Raw genomic sequence first — 19,359 nt, 5'->3', positions numbered from 1 at the left:
TTTAATTGTTTTAGGGTGGAAGCCAGTAACTGTTATTTTCCCACTATTCTAAAGTACACATCAAGAAAGGTACAAATATATATTATTACAGAACATAATGTAAACACCTCTGTAACTATTACCCGAGTCAAAAATTACACATGGTAGTAAGTAGCACTCTAGAAGCCAGCTGGACTATTGCTCAAGTTCATGTTTTTGCAATCAAGGTATATGAAATCTTGTGACTTTGTTTCTTTCCTTAACCTTCTCTTTAGGCTCATTTGTGTGGGTGAGTTGCTCAAATTTGCTCATTGTCATCACTGCAAAATATTTCATTTTATGAAAATTCCACAATTTATCTATCCACTCTATACAGCAGTTTTTTTGCTGTTACAAAGAATCCTCTTACATATGTTGACTGTGTATCCTGGTGCACATATGCATGAGTTTCTCTACAGCATATATTCAGGAGTCAAACTGGTGAGTCATGATAATCTTACACTTTCCCAAACATACCGAACTATTTCCCCACCTGGTTGTACCAACTTATGTTCTCCCAACAGTCAGAATAATTGTTATTTTTCAACATGATGCCTTTTGGATCTAATGTCAGTTGTTAAAAGAACACCCGTTTTATGTTCACTGCCATAAAGTGTTGTGTTCCTGATCCACAAATTCGGCAATCATTTGACTTTTGCAAACCCAATACTAGCAACTGAAGAGAGACCACTACACAATAAGGCTTTTAAACATACATGATGGCAGATATGACTATGGGGGCTCCTGGATTATCCTAGAAATGACATTTCCATTAAGTGCATGACTTAATTTCCAATCTGCCTATGTATATTAGTCCTAGAATGCCAAAGTATTTGTAATCTCTTGCAGTCAGCTCTTATTTTTCATCACAACCAATCATCCTTCCCTGCAGTCCAGTAGTTCACTTGAACCTATAATAAAAACAGTAACTGCTAAGGGAAGGGAATCCAAATTAACAATCTGAGGTGTTTGTTATTTTCAAGGGAAGGGGGAGAAGATTCCTTATTCGTAAGGGCTCTTATTATAAAAAAGGAACATCAAATTCTCACTGGAAAAGAAAACAATGGCAGATACCCACACACCAGAAATTATTTAATGATTCCTATTTAACCATTTATTGGTTAAAAACAACTCACAGACCTAATAAATCAAATCTGTTAAATATAAAATGGTTATTACTTAACTATGTTAAATATTACCTTAAAGCAATCAAAAAGATGATCAAGTTGTTCAGGAGAAAAATCCCACGCCAACTTTGCCAGTAGGTCATGTACATTCTTTACAATGGCTTCATGTTTTCCAGCCTATTGAAGAACAAAAAAAAAAAATCACAGCATACTAGAATTTGAACAGCATGTTAAGTTGTATATACTGTCTGCTGACCACAGTAATTAATAAACCATTCTCATCTTCATCTGTGTAAACACAAACAAAAAAATTTGTAACATTTTAAATTCTTTGGAACTGCCATATAAAACCTGACAACTCAATTTCTTTTTTTTTAATTTTATTTTTATTGTTTACACTATTATAGTTGTTTCCATTTATTCCCCCTTTGCCCACCTCCATGCAGCTCTTGACCCTTCCCTTCCCCTCAGGCCATCACAGGGAATTCCTGTAAACCTTTCATTACTGAATTTTATGTACTGATTTTAACATTGCAAGTAGGAGAAAGACAAGACACACCAGTGGTAGTGTTTCAAAACTGGAACCTTAATCACTTACAGGCAAAACCGAATGTTTTCTTGGTTTCTATAGATTCAAAAAACAAAGCATTGTAATCTAGACTTCCATAATATTTCCCAAGTGTTCTATGAGTAGAAACTTGTCATTAAGATAAAGGAATAGGTTTCCATCTCTGAAACCAAAAAGGTTACTTCTCTTCTTTCTGAAAAACTGTAAATCTTTCAATTATAGATTTAAAACATTTTATAAGATTTTATTTATTTTTAGAGAGAAGAGAAGGGAGGAAGAGGGAGAGAAACATCAATGGATGAAAGACACATCCATTGGTTGCTTTTTGCAGGCCCCCAGCCAGGAATCTGACAGCAACCCAGGCATGTACCCTGACCGGGAAATGAACCAGAGACACCTTTTGCTTTGTTGCCAACCCACTTTGCCACACCAGTCAGGACTATTATTTATTTTGAGAGCAAGGGAGAGGGAGCAGAGGGAGAGAAACAATGGTTGCCTTCCCTATGCACCCTATGTAGGGACCAAACCCACATGTGCCCTGACTGGGAATTGAACTGGCCGCCTTTTGTTTTTCAGGTCAATGCCCAACCAACTGAGCCATACTGGTCAGGGCAATTATAATTTTATATAAATAAAATTTAAAAAAATAATCTAATCTAGTGATTTCACTCCCCTCACATGAGTTTTTTCCTTTATGTTAAGTTTATGAAGAAACCACTTATTGATGTCTTATACTCTTTCTATAGACATTCCTTAGTATTTTACTGTTTGTCTTTTATTTCAAATCACCCATAAATTAACAAGCAAATCTAGTAGATAATATAATATTTTTATCTTCAAAACATTATTGGTTATTTCAAAAAGATTCCTGACAGAATTTCTATAAACAAGCATTTAAACATACTAAAAGTCCTATGATATAAGCCTTTATCTCATTTCTTAACACCTAGTATATTTCCTTAGTTTTTTGTAGCATCTTCCTTTCTTTTATGAACCAAATAGTCATTTATTTTAAATTCCTTACCTGTGCTGCCCAGATATTATCAAGATCTTGTAAGGTCAGAGCTTTTTCTTTGATGACAAAACGAAGAATCTTCTCTAGCTTTTCTACGTACTGAGGTTGATGAAGACTATCTCGCAAGACTATGGATAAGATATTGTTCTGCTGTATCCATTCCTAAATATAATTCAGAAATTTGTTTCAAAGCAGAAATTAAAACATAGAAGCTTTAAAAAAATATATGAAGTATTATTCACACTTTTAAACAGTAGGAACGAAAAACTACAAAACATAACACACTACTGTAATATACTTTTGTGTTGTTTTAATGCAAAATTATGAAAAATAATTTCATGGAATTTCATCTGTCACAAAGAAATGCTTCCATGTATTAGAAATAGTGAAATCATTAAAAAGATTGTACAACACTTATTCAGAAAAATGTTATTTAAGTTCAGCAATCACCATGGCTTAAGTAGGGTGGGTACAGAACTCATTTTAGGATCTTTGGTTTCCTTATGCCAGTTTTCATTTGGGTGAAAATACCCTTTTTATGTTTTGCTTTTATTTACCAACAAATTATCCATTAGTTCTTTAGTCTTCCAAACACTCCTAATGAGGAATGTATTATCCTATTACAGAAAAGTAAACAAGTTCAGAAGTGTTGGAACTGAAATCTGAATCAAAGATGCATGCTTCCCATGTTTGTGTTCCTATAACATTATGCTAGGTTTCTTCACTGGCATTTAATTACTATCTATACCAACAGGAGAAAACTCCAACTCATGATCCAAAAAGTAACAATCAACACTATATGATTTTACAGTATTCCACTTAATAAGAATGAAAAGTATTTAGCACCGAAGTGTGCTAGAGAAGTACGCTTCTCATCTAGTAAAGGTCCATTTCTAATTCTAATCTGTTGCGGACAGATATTTTTGTAAAATAAAAATGTGGCAATATAAAATTACTACAAAAGTTTAACATTTATTGCCATTTCTTATACTCATTTAGGACTGACAACAAACAGTTCAAGGACTAGAACCAGACCTTAAGCCACATTCTTAAGTAGCTCTATGCCTGACTTCCCACAAGGTGGAGAGACTAAGATGAATGAAACCTTTCGTCCACCATCTAAATCCCTAACACAGGGCCAATGTTTAGGCATCCTCTACATACCTTTTATCACATTCTAATCATTTTTCCCAATTAAACTGAGGTGACTTAGACAATAAGGACAGTTGTTGCCAACACTGTCAGACAGTATGCACTAAAGTTATACAACCAATCTTTTTAAAGTGGCATACTTCATTTTAAAACTACAATATCGTAAGAGCAAAAATAAACAAGCAAGCTACATCAAGCTAAAAAGCTTCTACATAGAAAAGGAAACCATTAATAAAATTAAAAGGCAACCTACTGAATGGAAGAAAATAACTGTAAATTGTGTACCTGATAAGAAGCCAATATCCAAAAATATGCAAACTCATACAATTCAACAGCAAAAAACAATTCAATTTAAAAATGGTCAGAAGATCTAAATAGACATTTTTCTGAAGACAACATAAAGATGGCGAACAGGTACATAAAAAGATGCTCAACATTGTAAGTCACCAGGGAAATACAAATCAAAGCCACAATGAGCTATTACCTCACATCTGTTAAAATGGCTATTATCAAAAAGGCAACAAATAACAAATGTTGGCAAAGATATGAAGAAAAGGTAACCCAATCACACCATTAGTGGGAATGTAAATTTGTGCAACCAGTATGGAAAACAGTATGGAGGTTTATTAAAAACAGAACTACTATATGATCCAGGAATCCCACTACTGGGAATATATCCAAAAGAAGTGATATCAGTATCCCATAAAGATGTGTACACTCATGTTCATTGCGACATTATTTATAACAGCCATGATATGGGAACAACCTAAGTGCCCACCGATGGATGAATAAAGAAACTGTGGTACACACACATACACTGAAATATTGTTCAAAATGTTATTCAGCCATATAAAAGAATGAAATCTTGTCATTTGACACAACATGGATGGATCATGGGGGCATTATGTTAAGTGCGGAAGGAGGGAAGGAAGGGAAGGAAGGGAGGGAGGGAGGGAGGGAGGGAGGGAGGGAGAGAGAAAGGAAGGAAGGAAGACACCAAACAAAAACAGAAACACAAGCCCATAGAGAACATACTGTTAGTTGCAAGAAACAGGGGGCGAGAGATATGGGTGAACTGTTTACCGTCTTTTTTTTTAAAGTTTAAATAAATTGAGTAAATTTTTAATAAGTGTTAATTATCAATAGTAAGAAAATATAGTATATACAAATAGTTTCCTAAACTTTCAATGTCAGAATGATATAACGTGCTTCAGTTCTTAAAATAATAAAACATTAATTCATGTAGTTTTTATTCCAGCAATTGTATTTCCTATTTTAAAATCTTTAACTGGAATTGGTTAAAAGAACAATAGGCTACTTCACTCATTCAGTACCAAATTTGCCCAATTGATTCCCAAAATCATCTTTATCTATTCCATTTCAACCAACCCCACCGACAAGCTAATAATTACCACATATGTGCTAAGATAACCAAATAATTAATAAACTGTTATTACCAAAACTTCTTAGGATTAAGAGTCATACATCAATCCAAACACCACACGATTTCAAGATTTTCTCTGAAATGCTATTAGTAACTTTGAGTCGAGTTATTCTGATTTTTGCCTTAGGTAGATTCATGAAAGGAAAATCAAAAGACTCACTGCCATTCGTTCAGCTGTAAGCCACTCTTCTTCCTCAGGGTTACCATGTCGATGAGTGTAGTATGATACACTAGATATCACCTTATTAACTTCATTCAGTGCATTCATCTTTCCATTGAAAGAAGAAATTTGCAATAATCTGTAGAAGAAAGTCAGTGTTAAATATGATTCTAAGCATCCAATAAATAATTATTTCAAGAGGTAAATATCTTACCTAAGTATCATTTTTAACCTAAATATTTCTAAATTTTTTACAGTTTCTTCTTGTCCTGGAACCCTTGATGCTAAATTCTTCAAAGATTTAATAATCATTGAAAGGGCATCATTTTTGGCTTCATTCTTTGCTTCTTTTTTCAGTTCTTCATCAGTTAAGTTTTCTAAAAACTGTGGAACCATTTCTATTATTGGAAGAAAGTACTTTTTCACTGTATGAAGAGTGAGAAATTCATAGCTTTGCCCAAATGGTCTGAAATAAGAAAGGTAAGTATTATTCCTGATATAGTTGATTTCTTACAGTCAACTAGGACTGAACTCAGACTAATCTATATTAACTATAAAAATTCAAGTTATCAGGCCCTGGGTGGTATCGCTCAGTAGATTGAGTGCTGGCCTGTGAACCAAAAGGTCGCTGGTTCGATACCCAGTCAGGGCACATGCCTAGGCCCTGGGCCAGGTCCCCAGTTGGGGGCAAGTGAGAAAACAACTTATCAATGTATCTCTCATACATCAATGTTTTCCTTTCTTTCTCCCTCGCCTCCCCTCTCTCTAAAAATACATAAAATCTTTAAAAAATTTTAAAAATCCAAGTTATCAGTTAAAGAAATCATACTCGAAGAAATTCAATTTTTTTATCTAACAACTTCTATAATTCACTGAATATTCATTTTAAAACTTAACTTACTTAATAAGAGCTGCAATTATTTGAACATTTAATGCTGATCCACTAATAAAACGATCATGCAAAATCTGGAACCCATTTAAAGTGCCGAATTTGTTGAGAAGATCCACTAGCCAACCCTGCAATACAGTTAATGGAGAAAGTTAACTTCCTGTTTTTAGGGGGGATAAAAATACTACATGAAGTAATTTCTTGACTGAAACATACTAGAAACAGGCAATTCATTAAAAGAAAATTATGTAGAACTATCTTAAAAAACAGAAATATTGCATTATGTTTATAGTAACCCTGTCTGAGAGGCAAAAGCATTAAGTAGATATACAGATCACTTAAATCACTAAGGCATAGATGTTTGTTCATACCAATATAGTTGGTGAACAGGGATTAGAAGCCATACTTTTATTTCAGAGATCTCATCACATGAAAATACATTTTTATTATTAGAAAATATATTTTTAAAAATCTAAGAGGATAAAAGATCCTTTAAAAAAAGTAAAAGGATATTTAGTAACTAAGATGTTTTAATTCATTTTGTTTTAGTTAACTAGCCCCTGGTATTATATTCGCTGCTTTTAACTAGAACATGCAAGTTGATGCTTTTGCTGACTCGTGTAAAAGCAGCCAGTTCTCATCTTAGAGGTACCACAATGCAATAGTATGAATTGTCTTTCAACCACTTCCCTAAAGAAATAGCAGTAATTCAAAATACAATGCAACTAGAATAGGCAACAATTTGTGTAGTTAAGGCATGCTTACCTGTAAAAACTTAACATGAATTAAAATGTTATATAGATTTAAGAATCAAATGTACCTAAAAATTTATGTACACATGACAACCTCTTATATCTTGCCTCCTAAAAGGCCACATTTTAGAAGCCACTGAGGGAAAAACAAGGGGCAGTTTCTCTACTAAGCCTTAAGCAAAACTAATTTCTGCAACTACTGAAAAACAAAAAGACACATCTAAATAAGAGGTAACTGCTTTAAAGAGACAATATGCTGTCTTGAGGTAGTTTTGATATGATTTCTGAGAATCTAAATCAATTAAATTCTATAACAAATCAAGTACCATATTTCTATAAATTATTTTCCTACCTTTTTATTTGGTCCTAAAAAGCTAATTCAAAACTAATAAATTTACCAGGTCCTTTGTGGCATCCACCAATTTTAAGAAAGCATGTATTTATGAAATGTATTTTTATGTCTCCTGTAACTGAAATTAGGCTGATGTAATTTTGCCGTATGTTTTCATCTGCAGTGTATGTTTATGCAATTAGGAATGCTCAGTAATTTATTAATACTCAAAAGCTAGGCTTCACAAAAAGATAAAATTATCTTCAATCAGAAACCAACTTAAATCAAATTGTTCTGAGTCTCTTAGAGATTATTATTGACCTATACAGAAAAAAATGAAGTAAAATAAAGAAATACAAGTACATTTTGGAAATTGCCATTATTTGATATTAATTTGATTTACTCAAAAATAAACCTGAAGTAGCAACAATATGAGCCTTAGGAAATATCAGAAACCTTAGCTCTAAAATCAACATATTTTGATGATTCCTACTTCTAACAAAATAAACCAACCATTATATGCATACACTGAAATTTTCCTGGCTGGTTTTTCCTTTTTATAAGGCCCACAATATTAAAAATGTCTCCTTAAATTCTAAAATTATAAACTATACTGTTAATTATATAACATTTATAATTATGTAAGTTATAATGAAAATATATTTTAAAGTGTATATGCTGTTTAGGATGGTATAAAAATTTACAGTGGACAATTTTTATATCATTCCATTTACGTATACTATATAGTTCATTGATAATTTATGTTTTACTATTGCTTTCATTTATAATTTCTGTGATTTTACTTCTATGACAATTAGACATTTATAAGATATACTTGATCTTGGAGTCACAATATTGGAAATGATTGTGCCCTTGAAGAAGTAATCTCCTACTCTTATACATTAATCCAAATTATCACTATTTCCCAAGGGGCTGGGCAGAAGACACTGGGGACTAACTACACAGTGAAAACTTTAAAAAATTTATGTCCAAAAATACCAATAACATATTTCACAGATATAGAACATTTCAAAAATAAAAAAATATATAGCCCAAAACTATTTTATAGATTATACCTCAATAAAGCTGAAAAAGAAAACTCAAAACCAAAACAATGCAGAATCCCTTTAAGAGCAGTATGAAATTATTCTTCCCTATGTTGATAGGTTTAGATTAAAGTGCTGTGACATAGTAAAACTGTAATTATTTAAATTTGAAAATAACAAACCAACACACTTTTGGTGAGCGAGGGTCTGGAGAACGAGCAAAAAGTTCATCTTCAGGCAACTGAACACTTGAGGAAACAGATTCACACGGACGTGTACCATTGTAGATATGGAATTTGCAATGAGGATTTAAGGCCATGGAGAGAAGTTCTAGAAGTGGAAACCAGTCTTGGGACAACTTGGCCACACATAGCTCCACCAGGCGATGAGTATTATTGATAATACACCTCTGTTATATATAAGGAGGAAAGGTGGTTTATAAGAGCAAAACAATGCAATTCCAAACCGAAATATTTCCCATCTTAATTATATTTTAATAGCCTTTCCATTTTTTATATTGATAATTTGGATGGTTCACTAATACTAGAATCAAACTGACATATCAAGACATTTACACAGTACCTACTTTCAAAAGCCATTTGACATGGCTTACAAAATAAAGAAGGCACTGTTGTATGTCCAGATTTGAAAACACTTTAAATTCTCCATTTGAGAATTTTTTTTTTGTATTACAACTACAATTTGAATTCAGACCACAAATATGTTTGAATACTGGCTTGTGGTTTAAAATTTCCATTCTTACCTCTACCACATGCCAAGGTTGAGGCATGTAGGTTTCTTTGCTGTCTCTGTATGGTAGGTTTATTTCTCTGCCATTAACCATTTGTGTCCCAGATACAGATTACCCATCTTGGGTGTTTTTCTTCCTTAGTGGTACATGAAATGAGTGGTGCATCTCACAAATAATAGCATCATATTTTCAATAAAATGGGGTGACTTGCCTAAAGGTGGTAAGGCACTTGAGAACCCAGGAGACAAATTAAACCAAAGTTTCCTAACTCTAAATCTCACACTCATTATAAATGATCATGCTTCCTTCAACCGAAATTATAATTTACAAAAAGGATTTTAAAAATTTTGCATTTTCAGACCTTTTAATTCAACCAATAGATCAAATATATAACCAAATATACATATATGTGTGTATGAACAAGAGAAAACACAAGTATCATTATGTAAATCAGATTTTTAACAAGTCAAATGCAAGACTCACATGAATTTCAAACTTCCAGCCACTCACTGCTTCATCTGTAAGGATTTTAGTGAATGATATTGTTAGCCCATCTCGAAAAAATCGCTGACAGGCTTCACTTTTAACATCAAGGCCTAAGAAAAGGGGGAAAAAATCAACGTAAAGAAAACATTTCTTTGGTTGTCTTATGATGTCCAATTATACAATAAAGGGTAATATGAACAAGAGGTTTGAGCAACAGAAAATAACTGTAACCTAATAATGTATTTTCATAGTTTATTAGATTTAAGCAAGGTACTAAAAATATTAACTTTTACAATTGTCTTTTTTTTAATTTTAATCATTGTTCAAGTAGTTTTCTCTCCCCTACTCCCATTCCAGCCCACCCACCCAACCCTCCCCCCTTCCCCCCATTACCCCCCACCCCTAGTTTTTGTCCATGTGTCAATTGTGATAATGCCTTCAGATAATTAGAACATATCCATGGCTACCCTATTTTAGAAATTGAAATGTTACTGCCATTTATTTTAATATCCAATTCCTAAATAATGAATAGAGAATACTACAATACTCATCCTTTTGCAAAAGAGATGTCAGGTGTACCTAAAGTAGACCAAAGTCATTAAAAAAATGAGTAGTTCCAACCTAAGCTTTTACTTCTGGACAACAAAAATAAAAAGAACAGATTCCTTTTTACTGGCTTATTGATTTCATGTGTCACTTCAGAAAGTTCACACTCTTAAAGGCTGTCCAAAGGACATGAATCCTTGCTCTAGGTATATATGATAAACCATGGCACGATGGCACGAAATCTGTTAGATGTTCTAGTCTAGAAACATACATGAAATGTTCATAAGAGAGGAAAATAAAGTAAGTGTTTAGAGATGAAGTGACAGGATACATAGTAGCACACACTATGGAAAGCCTAACATCAAAACTTACCTTTTTTACTAAGATCAATAGCAGCTTCCAAAAGCACTTCTAATTCCCCTTTGGGCAAAACTGGAACCACCCACCGAGGCCTAAGAGTTTTAAAAATATAAAAAGATATTTATTAGCACACTAAAAGAGGTACTATGAGTTGCTAATTCTAATTACACCATGAAAATATTAATATTAAAATAACACTAAAATATTAAAACAAGTTTGGCAGAACATCTGCTTTGTGAGACTAAGTGCTGTTTTCTCTACAAATAACAAGCAACTGTCAAACAAAACATATAGCTTTGAGAGAAAAAAACTATTTTAATAGATTAAAAAATACTATAACAATCTAACGTCAATTAAATGGATAAGCTATTATTAAGGGTTCATAGGAAAGTACTCTTTCAGGATTCAGGTTAGAAGACATTATGATGAACCACTTAGTTGTCTTCAATTTCCTGACGAAGAAGAAAATAAGTTGTGGCAATGACTGATTTCTGCCTCAATTCATCCTAGTTCATCAACTCTTCCTGGAGGCTAAGTGAGAGGAGAGTCTCCAAATCTCCTTCCCTCCACAGATACCTGACCTGCTCCCTCCCTCAAACAAGAATGTGACAAGCATCCTTGGTGGTGTTTTCTCTAGTCCCAGTGGAAGCCCAACCATCTAGGATCCTTTATTGGCCCCTTCCTCCTCACCCTCATCCAAGTCACCCAGGATTCCAAAAATCCCTGTTCTCACAAAAAGTAATCCATGACCACATATCTATCAGAAACAAATGTATACTTTTGTCACTCTTTATTTATATTAAAAACACCATTTCTATTTCTCTTCCCTTGAGAATTTGCAAATACGTGACTTTGTCTTAGAGTCTGCACAACAAGTATATTTTACTAAGAATCACCAATCACCAGACAAGTATCAAAAAGCCAATAGTACGACCTTTTGCTGTAATGTCTCTGCTATAGAGGATGGTCAGAAACATTACAAACAACTTTATACAATTTTTGTTTGACTATAATTCATTGTATGTCATTACTATATAGGCATCTGTCAGAATCACACTTAACATGCCCCTTCAAATATACCAATAAAACAGTAAGTTAAATATATTAATAGGAAAAATATTCAAGACGAAGTAAAAAAGTTACAAAATGGTATTATAGTAAGAATCCCGCATTTGTGGAAAAATCAAATATATATGGTACACATGATAGTAAATGCAAAGATAATCTGAAGATTGTACTCCCGATTGTTAATACTGATTTTTGGTTAGGATGTATGTACATAAGGAGGAAATTAAAGAACTTTATCAATATAATATTTCTATGTTTACAAATGCATAATTATATTATTTACATAACCAGAAGTTTTATAAAATGCAAAGGGATTCTAGTACCCCTGCCATTATATACGTAATTGTGTTAACTGATTTTTAAAAAGTGAAGCAACAACGAAAAAAACTTAGTAAGGCAAGTGCATATAAATATGTGTGTGTGTTCCTTATAATCCTTTTTGGAGTTTGTCACAAGTCCCTAGCACTTGCTTGTTGAGCAGAGCTCACAGTATGATGAACTGGACAGCCACATGGGGTTCCTCAATTATGACCTTCCCTTACCTTCTTTAAGCCTTTTTCTTCCCTAGCTTTAAACTTTTCATTCTCTCAGAGTTCTCCTCCAAATAATCAGGAGGTTAGAAGGGTATGTTTGTACTACGTGTATGAAAACTTATACTCTGAACTGCGCACTGAGATAAGGATCAAGAGAAACGAAGAGCTGAGATAGTTAAATACTTCAGACTGGTCAAGGGTTCACAAGGGGCAGACTCTGAGGAACTCAATCTCTTTATGATCTGGTTTACCTCAGGGCAATGCAAAAAGTTTTAAAGTCATCTAGCAACCCTAGCAACTAACATACCAGTGAGGAAAAAAAATCTTCATAAACTCTTAAAAGGGGAAATGACACAGAGTTCTACTTCAGAAACACATCAGCTATGGTTATCATCAATCTGAAAACTATTGACATAACTCCCTCTCATTTTAAAAATCCATTAAGAAACACAGGTTCTAAGTCCTTAGTCCTGTCTAAAGACAGTGACTAAGATGTTAAGGACACTAATGAGGCAATGTGGTTACTGTGATATTCCTGTCCACTTTCTCTTTTTCTTTTCCACTACCAATCAATATGTATTGAGAAACTTGGGTTGCTTTTCCTGTGTAATGGGCACGTTAGAAAACAACAACAACTAACTCACCTATTGATCATGTCATCCAACTTTGCCAGGTCAGTATGTGGAAATGCAGGTTCCTCCTCTTCAAGCTGTGGGGGAGCATCACCTTGACCTTGTTCATCTGGGGGAGTTGCCGGGGAATTTTCATTTGAAGAATCAGGCGATGAAGTCTTAATTAAAAATTAAATATTCCAGATTTAGATTTCTATAATGTATGTACATCTAATAATTCAAATACTAATGTAAATTAGGGGAGAATAGTATCAATTTTTAAAGATATGATCATTGTAAGCTTATAATGTTTCAGGCAGCCTCCATGCCACTATGCTTGAAAATAACTTCATTTAATTTTCAACAGCCTAAGGAAGTGATCTGTCATTTAATAGATGAAAAAATAAACCCAGACAATAATTAATTAGCCCAAGGTTACAAAGCTCCAACTCTGTGGTCAGGATTTGAATCTAGATCTAATTCTAAAGTTTGTGTTCTCAGTCACAATGTATACTGCTTCTCTGCTTACATTTCCCACCATGATAGAAATTATTATACAAATAGGAAATGTCACATTTTATAGATTAAAAAGTTTGACTTATAGCTAATTTTATTTTTCCAGTCTTCCTTTTTAGTACATGTCTCTTTCCCCCCCTCACCTCAGCTGTACATACTTTCACTGCTTAATAAACTTTTAGGATCTTAATTCTTAATTTAGAAGGATGGTATTTTCCACTTTTAAATTTTAACTAATCTAAATTTTAAGCTGATATTTACTCATCAGTTCTTTAGTTTTCTACCCACTGGAAGTTGATGGCTCTTTTAGACAATGCCCTTTTCCTTATCATTTTCGCACTTACTGAACAGTTGTATAAGTAAAATGCTTATACTGAAGACAACTGGGTATACTACCATTAATATGGTTTATTTACAGTTTATATATGAGCTCATAGAGTCAATTTGCAAGTAAACAGCAAACTTTTATACTTAAGATGGCAAACACTGTGCATACACTATAGACCTAGACTTAAGACAAAAAACATCTATACAGCACAGAATTTAAGTGGTAGAAGCTCAACAGAAATATTTGCAATGGAAATATCCAATTTGGGGAGTCTGGTTTATTATTTTTTTTAAATTCCACTTTCTCCTGATACATATTATACAGGAGTAGGCTAAAGCAGTCTTACAGCTGTTCATATGCAGTTCATATGGAAAATAAATAGTACAAGAATAAACTGTGTTTTGAGCACTCGCAATTGTAAACCTACTTTTGCCCACCCCATGTACATACTCACAGAAACTGTAATGACAAAAGTAACAATTAAAATACCTATTAAGTACCACATCAACAGATAAGCACCAATAACATATAAAATTATTTCCTTGCAATCTGTATTCTATAAACAAAAAAAACCTTTCTATGTGTGAGTGTACGCATAAATTTCAATAAAATCAGGATAATCCACTTAAACCTATGTCCTTTTCCATTGGACATGTGAGTATTTTCCTATATCATTAAGAATTTTTTAAATAAAAAGTTGATTAATGGCCATATAATACTAAATGAATTAAACAAATTAAGGGACATGGAGTATTTTGCAATTTTTATTGCTAAGATAAACAGCTGCAATAAGTCTTTTTACATATAAATCTTTGTGTTGAACTTCAGTCATTGCTCAGGATAAGCAGGATCTTGGACATGTAATTACTACAACAGTATGAACTATTTCTTTTAGTGCTACTGACATATACCTTGCCAAATTCCATTCTGAAAAGTCTGCACCATCCCAGCAACAGTACCCAAGAGTGTTCACCCATAGTGCCTTTGCCAAGGCTATTTCATGTATCACAGAGTTTTACTATATAATACCAGAGCCCAAAATATTCCCCTGTGGGAACACCCGTTTAAAAAATGTTGTATATTAAGTGGAAAAGTCTGATGGATTTTAGAAATTCCAAAAGAAAGCTTTAAGTTGGGAAGTGATTAATGCTATATAGAGTTCCTTCTTGGTCCAATCATGTGAAATCTTGTGAAATAACTAAAATTCTAACATTAAAAAGTAAAGAATAAGAAAACGAAGGAAGAACTCTACAGACAGTTAAGAATGTAATTTATTTTGTTTCTTTGTTGTTTAAATCACAAGTCACATTCCAAAATGTAAAGATCTATTAGAAGAGAACATAATGTAGATATATTTTAAGTTGACTATCACAAACCCAAGAGCTCTAAGAATCATCAAGAACACCTTCAAAAAAGTAAGGTTAGAATAGAGGTTTAATTTTGTCTACAGTCAGTTCATGTAAGTCAGAAACACTGCAAAAGACATTAGGAATCCATGCAAAACGTAGGTATAAAACTTGGGTGAAAAAAAGAAAGCAAAAGATACTGCAACTTTAACTACTAGCTCCTGGTTTAAAAATAGAAATCTGGCATCCAACCTTAGACTGTATTTAAAGAAACCTGAATACTGGCTAACAAATTTATGATACAGGAAAGACTTAACTCTGTCCAAGATCTGTGACCACATACTTAAGTACTTTTATGTCTTAAAAGTGGGAACTGGAAAAAAAAAGAAATAAAGTCAACACACTTATTTGGAAAAAAATTAAAATCAACTTGCTCACTTCTCTAAAATGGCAGAGAGGAAGAAAGGGAGGGAAGGGAGGGGAGTGGGGACAGAGTGCTTGCACAGCTCTTCTCTATCATACTTGTAATAGAGAATATCCAATCTATTACAGCCAGACAATTAGAGCTTATCCCCAAATGACAGATGGAAGTACACACCCAACAATAACAATACCTTTGCCTAAAAATTTACCCACACACAATTCTACATAAATATGTACAAACATAATTTTTAAACATAAGCAGCATGTTTGTTGATTCACATGCATACCACAAGTTTTAATGTTTGTCTTATTTGGATTAACATTTCCCAATATAAAACTGTATACTTTAGAAAAGGCTGAAAATCAATTATTTAAACTTCCATTTCAAGAAATAAGAAAAAAGATAGCAATCCACATCCAAAGTTAAGTCAAACGAAAGGTTAAAAGCATACAAGTGGGGAGGGGGCCAAAATTAAAATCAAAAGCTGGTTTGGGGGAAGGTTTAATGAAACTGATAAATCCCTAGAAAAGACTGATAAGGAGAGAGGAAACAAATTATCAGAAATAAAAAAGGAGATGTCATCACCACAGACACACACACACACCACAAAATTTCCTATTAAAGAAAAAGTTGGATGTGCAATCAAAACCTTTCCACATTCAGATCAACATTTCTCTCCCTCTCTCCCTCCCTCCTTTACCCTCTCTCTAGAATCAATCAGTCGTCAACAACAACAACAACAACAACAACAACAACAACAACAACAACAAAAATGCCCTGGCTATTGTGGATCAGTTGGTTGGACATCATCCTGCAAACCAACAGGTTGTGGGTTCAATTCCTAGCCAGGGCACAAGCTTGGGTTGCAGGTTTGGTTCCCAACTGGGGCTGTGCCAGAGATAACTAACTGATCGATGTTTCTCTCTCACTTCAATATTTCCCTCCCTGCCCCTCTCTCTAGATTAAATAAAGGAAAAAATTTTTTTCCAAAACCTTTCCACAGATACAACCCCAGGCCAAATGGTTAACCAGTAAAATCTTGCAAACAATTACATGAAGAAGTAACAGAAATCTTACACAAATTCATCTAGAGAACATAGAGTATCACACTGAGTTTACAAATCAGCATAAAATCTTGATACTAAAATATATTTTAAACTCTTTGCGAATATTATTTCACTCTTTTTAACTCTATGAAGTACTTATGCTCTTGTTATTTCCATTTTACAGGTGAAAAATTGAGGCTTAGAGGTTACGTAATTTACCCACTCATAAAGCGAGTATGGTGCAAAGCTAAAATTTCAACACAAGCAGTATGATTTGAATCCATGTCCTTAACCACAGGCTACACTTATGTGGTTCTTTGCTCCAGAATTGACAGTGTTTTAAATCATTTTAATGATGGCTGACGGTGTAAGATACCAGAAAAAGAAAAACTATTACTCAAGCATTACCATCTAACAACACTCGAGCTTTCTTATTACTGTGTAAGAGAGTAACATATTTACTTTTCTAAAATAAGTCTTAAAATTATTTCACAAATTATTCAGAACATGCTCTATTATTTAAACATCCCATCTCAGGCATACCAATGTAACTTTAGTATCTTAAAAGTCCTACCTGATTCTGTTGGAGGGGGGGCTGAGACTGTCCATCAGGAGCCTGGCCCTGGTTGTCATTCCCTCCTACCGGAGAGCCACGAGTCGTGGCTGTCATACTCGACACAGGGCAGATCTTTGCAATTTTGTCTGCTTATGTAGTTGTCTTGAGTAAAGAAATTATAGTCCACTTATAGAAGATGAAGTACCAGCATTTGTCAGTCTTAGAAAGCTCCAATTCAAGAATAAAACATCTTGCACAGACCATTGCATAACCTACAAGTAGAAGAAAAAAAAAGTACATTTGTTTTAGATTAAAAAACAAACCAACCATGAATTAAGGAACTGTTCAAACTTAATATTACCAGTGAACCTAGTCAGGAGAAGGTTGCTATATAAATGAGATGGAAAAGTGAAAAGCTAAAGCTTCATTAATATTATATTCAATTTAATAAACTGGTAACAGCATATCAACTGTTAAACATTCAAGTATAACCTTATGATATAATAATGTTTCAGTTTTCTCCAAGGATTCCAAAGACATTGCCAAGGTACTTGGTTCATTTGGATTCAATCAGGGAATGACAAAAACTGTCTTCAATTTGCTAATGCCTTAAATACACTGTAAAAGTGTATATACTCAAGACAAAGGTAATAAAATCTGATTTTTAAGAACTTTTCAGAAAGCACTGCACAAGTAGCATTCATCACTGATACCAAATGATTTTTAAACAAGCTTACAAGTGGTTTTAACAGAAACTTTAAAACTTTGGAGGAATTTTCTTTGGAGAGGGTTCAAACTATATACTATTACTCTAATACAATTGACTCTGTCACGTGACCAAGACTCCACTTTTGGTAAGGCTTTGACCACAGGAACTCCCACAGCTGTGACAGGGCTATAGGGCTCTAGATCCCAACTATATAACTGACAAGGTAACAGGGGAATGGCATCAAATCCTCAATTCTATATTCATTAGACTAATGGGTCTCATCCTTAGCTGTATAGTAAATCATCTGAGGTACTTTAAAAAACACAGTGCTGATTTCCAAACCCCTCTACAGATTCAATGACTTATATATAGTACATGTGAGTCAACCCTAGGCACTTTTCAAAAAAACCTAACCGGTAATTGATTCTAATGTACAAACAGATTGAGAACTCAACACAGAAATCACTTAACACAGAAATGGGGTTCTAACAAGATTTTGTTTCAGTTATCAATTGTGTAACAAAAGAAAAGTTCACAACTGATAACATCAAGTAGTGATGAGGTTAAAAACATACAAAATCTTTCATACTTGAAATGGAAAACCAATTAAAAGATTATGGGATTGAGCAGCCTTTCACTTTTGTTTTCCATTTTTATACACCCTACATTGCAAAAGTTATGCAATGTAGACAATCTTAAAAACCTGAAGAAACTTACCTATCTTTAGCAATTTTGGGTCTACTGACAAATTATGTAAACAAAATTTTCTTACCACTCCAAATATCAGCTAACCAATTTAACTTCAGTTTTTCTCTACTTCATATTTGCTCCAATCTCTTCTCTCTGCTCCCCAACCTGGTCTCAAAATCCCACTGCATACCTTCACCAGTGGGCAATGCTCCAATCATCCCCTTTACCTTTTCCTAGATGCCTTGCTCTTAGCCTATAAATATGCTTGAATCTTCCTTACTAACCTTTTCTCCAAAAACCTTAAAAAATCATGTCTGTCTCCCCTTTCACTTCTGCCATTCTCTTTCATCAAGCAATTTTGATAGGTTAGACACAGTAGTTAACTGAGGTATATGGGATGGTTTGAAGATTAACTCCCATAGAATTACTTGCAAAGCTTTGTGAAGATGTACATTTGATGGGGGGCAGGTGGAGAATGGGGAGAAGGTCCGATCCATAGATCATCAATGCTCTAATTGACAAATCAAATTCCTGTCATCTCGCTCTTCTTCATTCTTAGCATAAAGACAACTAACTGGCTGTCAGTACCCCAGCCTGTCTTAGGCAATTCTGAGTTTCTTTGGCTTATACAAGTCAGGTTTCCTTTCTACTTCTTTTTAAAGGGAAGTGGGGAAGGTAGCAGGGTGAATACATTCGCTCAATCATTGACTGTACAAGTCTGGAACTGAAGCAAAACTTGGGGGTCTTGAACACAGTGCTAATTATTCAGAAACAGGTGGAAATAGCATTACTCGAGAAGCCTTACGCAATAAACACGACCTCTACCCCCTACCATCTTCTGAGGGTAGAGGGGGTGGTACACAACACTGGGGTTTGAGAAGTAGCAT

At 33.8% G+C, this 19,359-nt stretch overlaps 1 protein-coding gene across 5 annotated transcripts in view; it reads right to left on the bottom strand.

Moving 5' to 3' along the window:
* The window catches only part of USP9X (ubiquitin specific peptidase 9 X-linked), a 131,142-nt gene that overhangs the window by 67,924 nt on the left and 43,859 nt on the right, over positions 1–19,359 (bottom strand). For all 5 annotated transcript variants that reach the window (XM_036016409.1, XM_036016408.1, XM_028523347.2 and 2 more), the window contains exons 2-11: positions 17,092–17,345; positions 12,891–13,036; positions 10,658–10,737; positions 9,737–9,849; positions 8,693–8,911; positions 6,386–6,501; positions 5,699–5,950; positions 5,485–5,623; positions 2,738–2,890; positions 1,218–1,322 (exon numbers count right to left, since the gene is read on the bottom strand). In XM_036016409.1, the coding sequence (XP_035872302.1) occupies positions 1,218–1,322; positions 2,738–2,890; positions 5,485–5,623; positions 5,699–5,950; positions 6,386–6,501; positions 8,693–8,911; positions 9,737–9,849; positions 10,658–10,737; positions 12,891–13,036; positions 17,092–17,187 (1,419 nt within the window). In that variant the 5' untranslated portion in view covers positions 17,188–17,345. The remainder of the gene's footprint in view (positions 1–1,217; positions 1,323–2,737; positions 2,891–5,484; positions 5,624–5,698; positions 5,951–6,385; positions 6,502–8,692; positions 8,912–9,736; positions 9,850–10,657; positions 10,738–12,890; positions 13,037–17,091; positions 17,346–19,359) is intronic.

The sequence above is a fragment of the Phyllostomus discolor genome, chromosome X, assembly GCF_004126475.2.
Source record: "Phyllostomus discolor isolate MPI-MPIP mPhyDis1 chromosome X, mPhyDis1.pri.v3, whole genome shotgun sequence".
Lineage (NCBI taxonomy): Eukaryota > Metazoa > Chordata > Mammalia > Chiroptera > Phyllostomidae > Phyllostomus > Phyllostomus discolor.
This window is presented reverse-complemented; position numbering and strand designations above follow the sequence as displayed.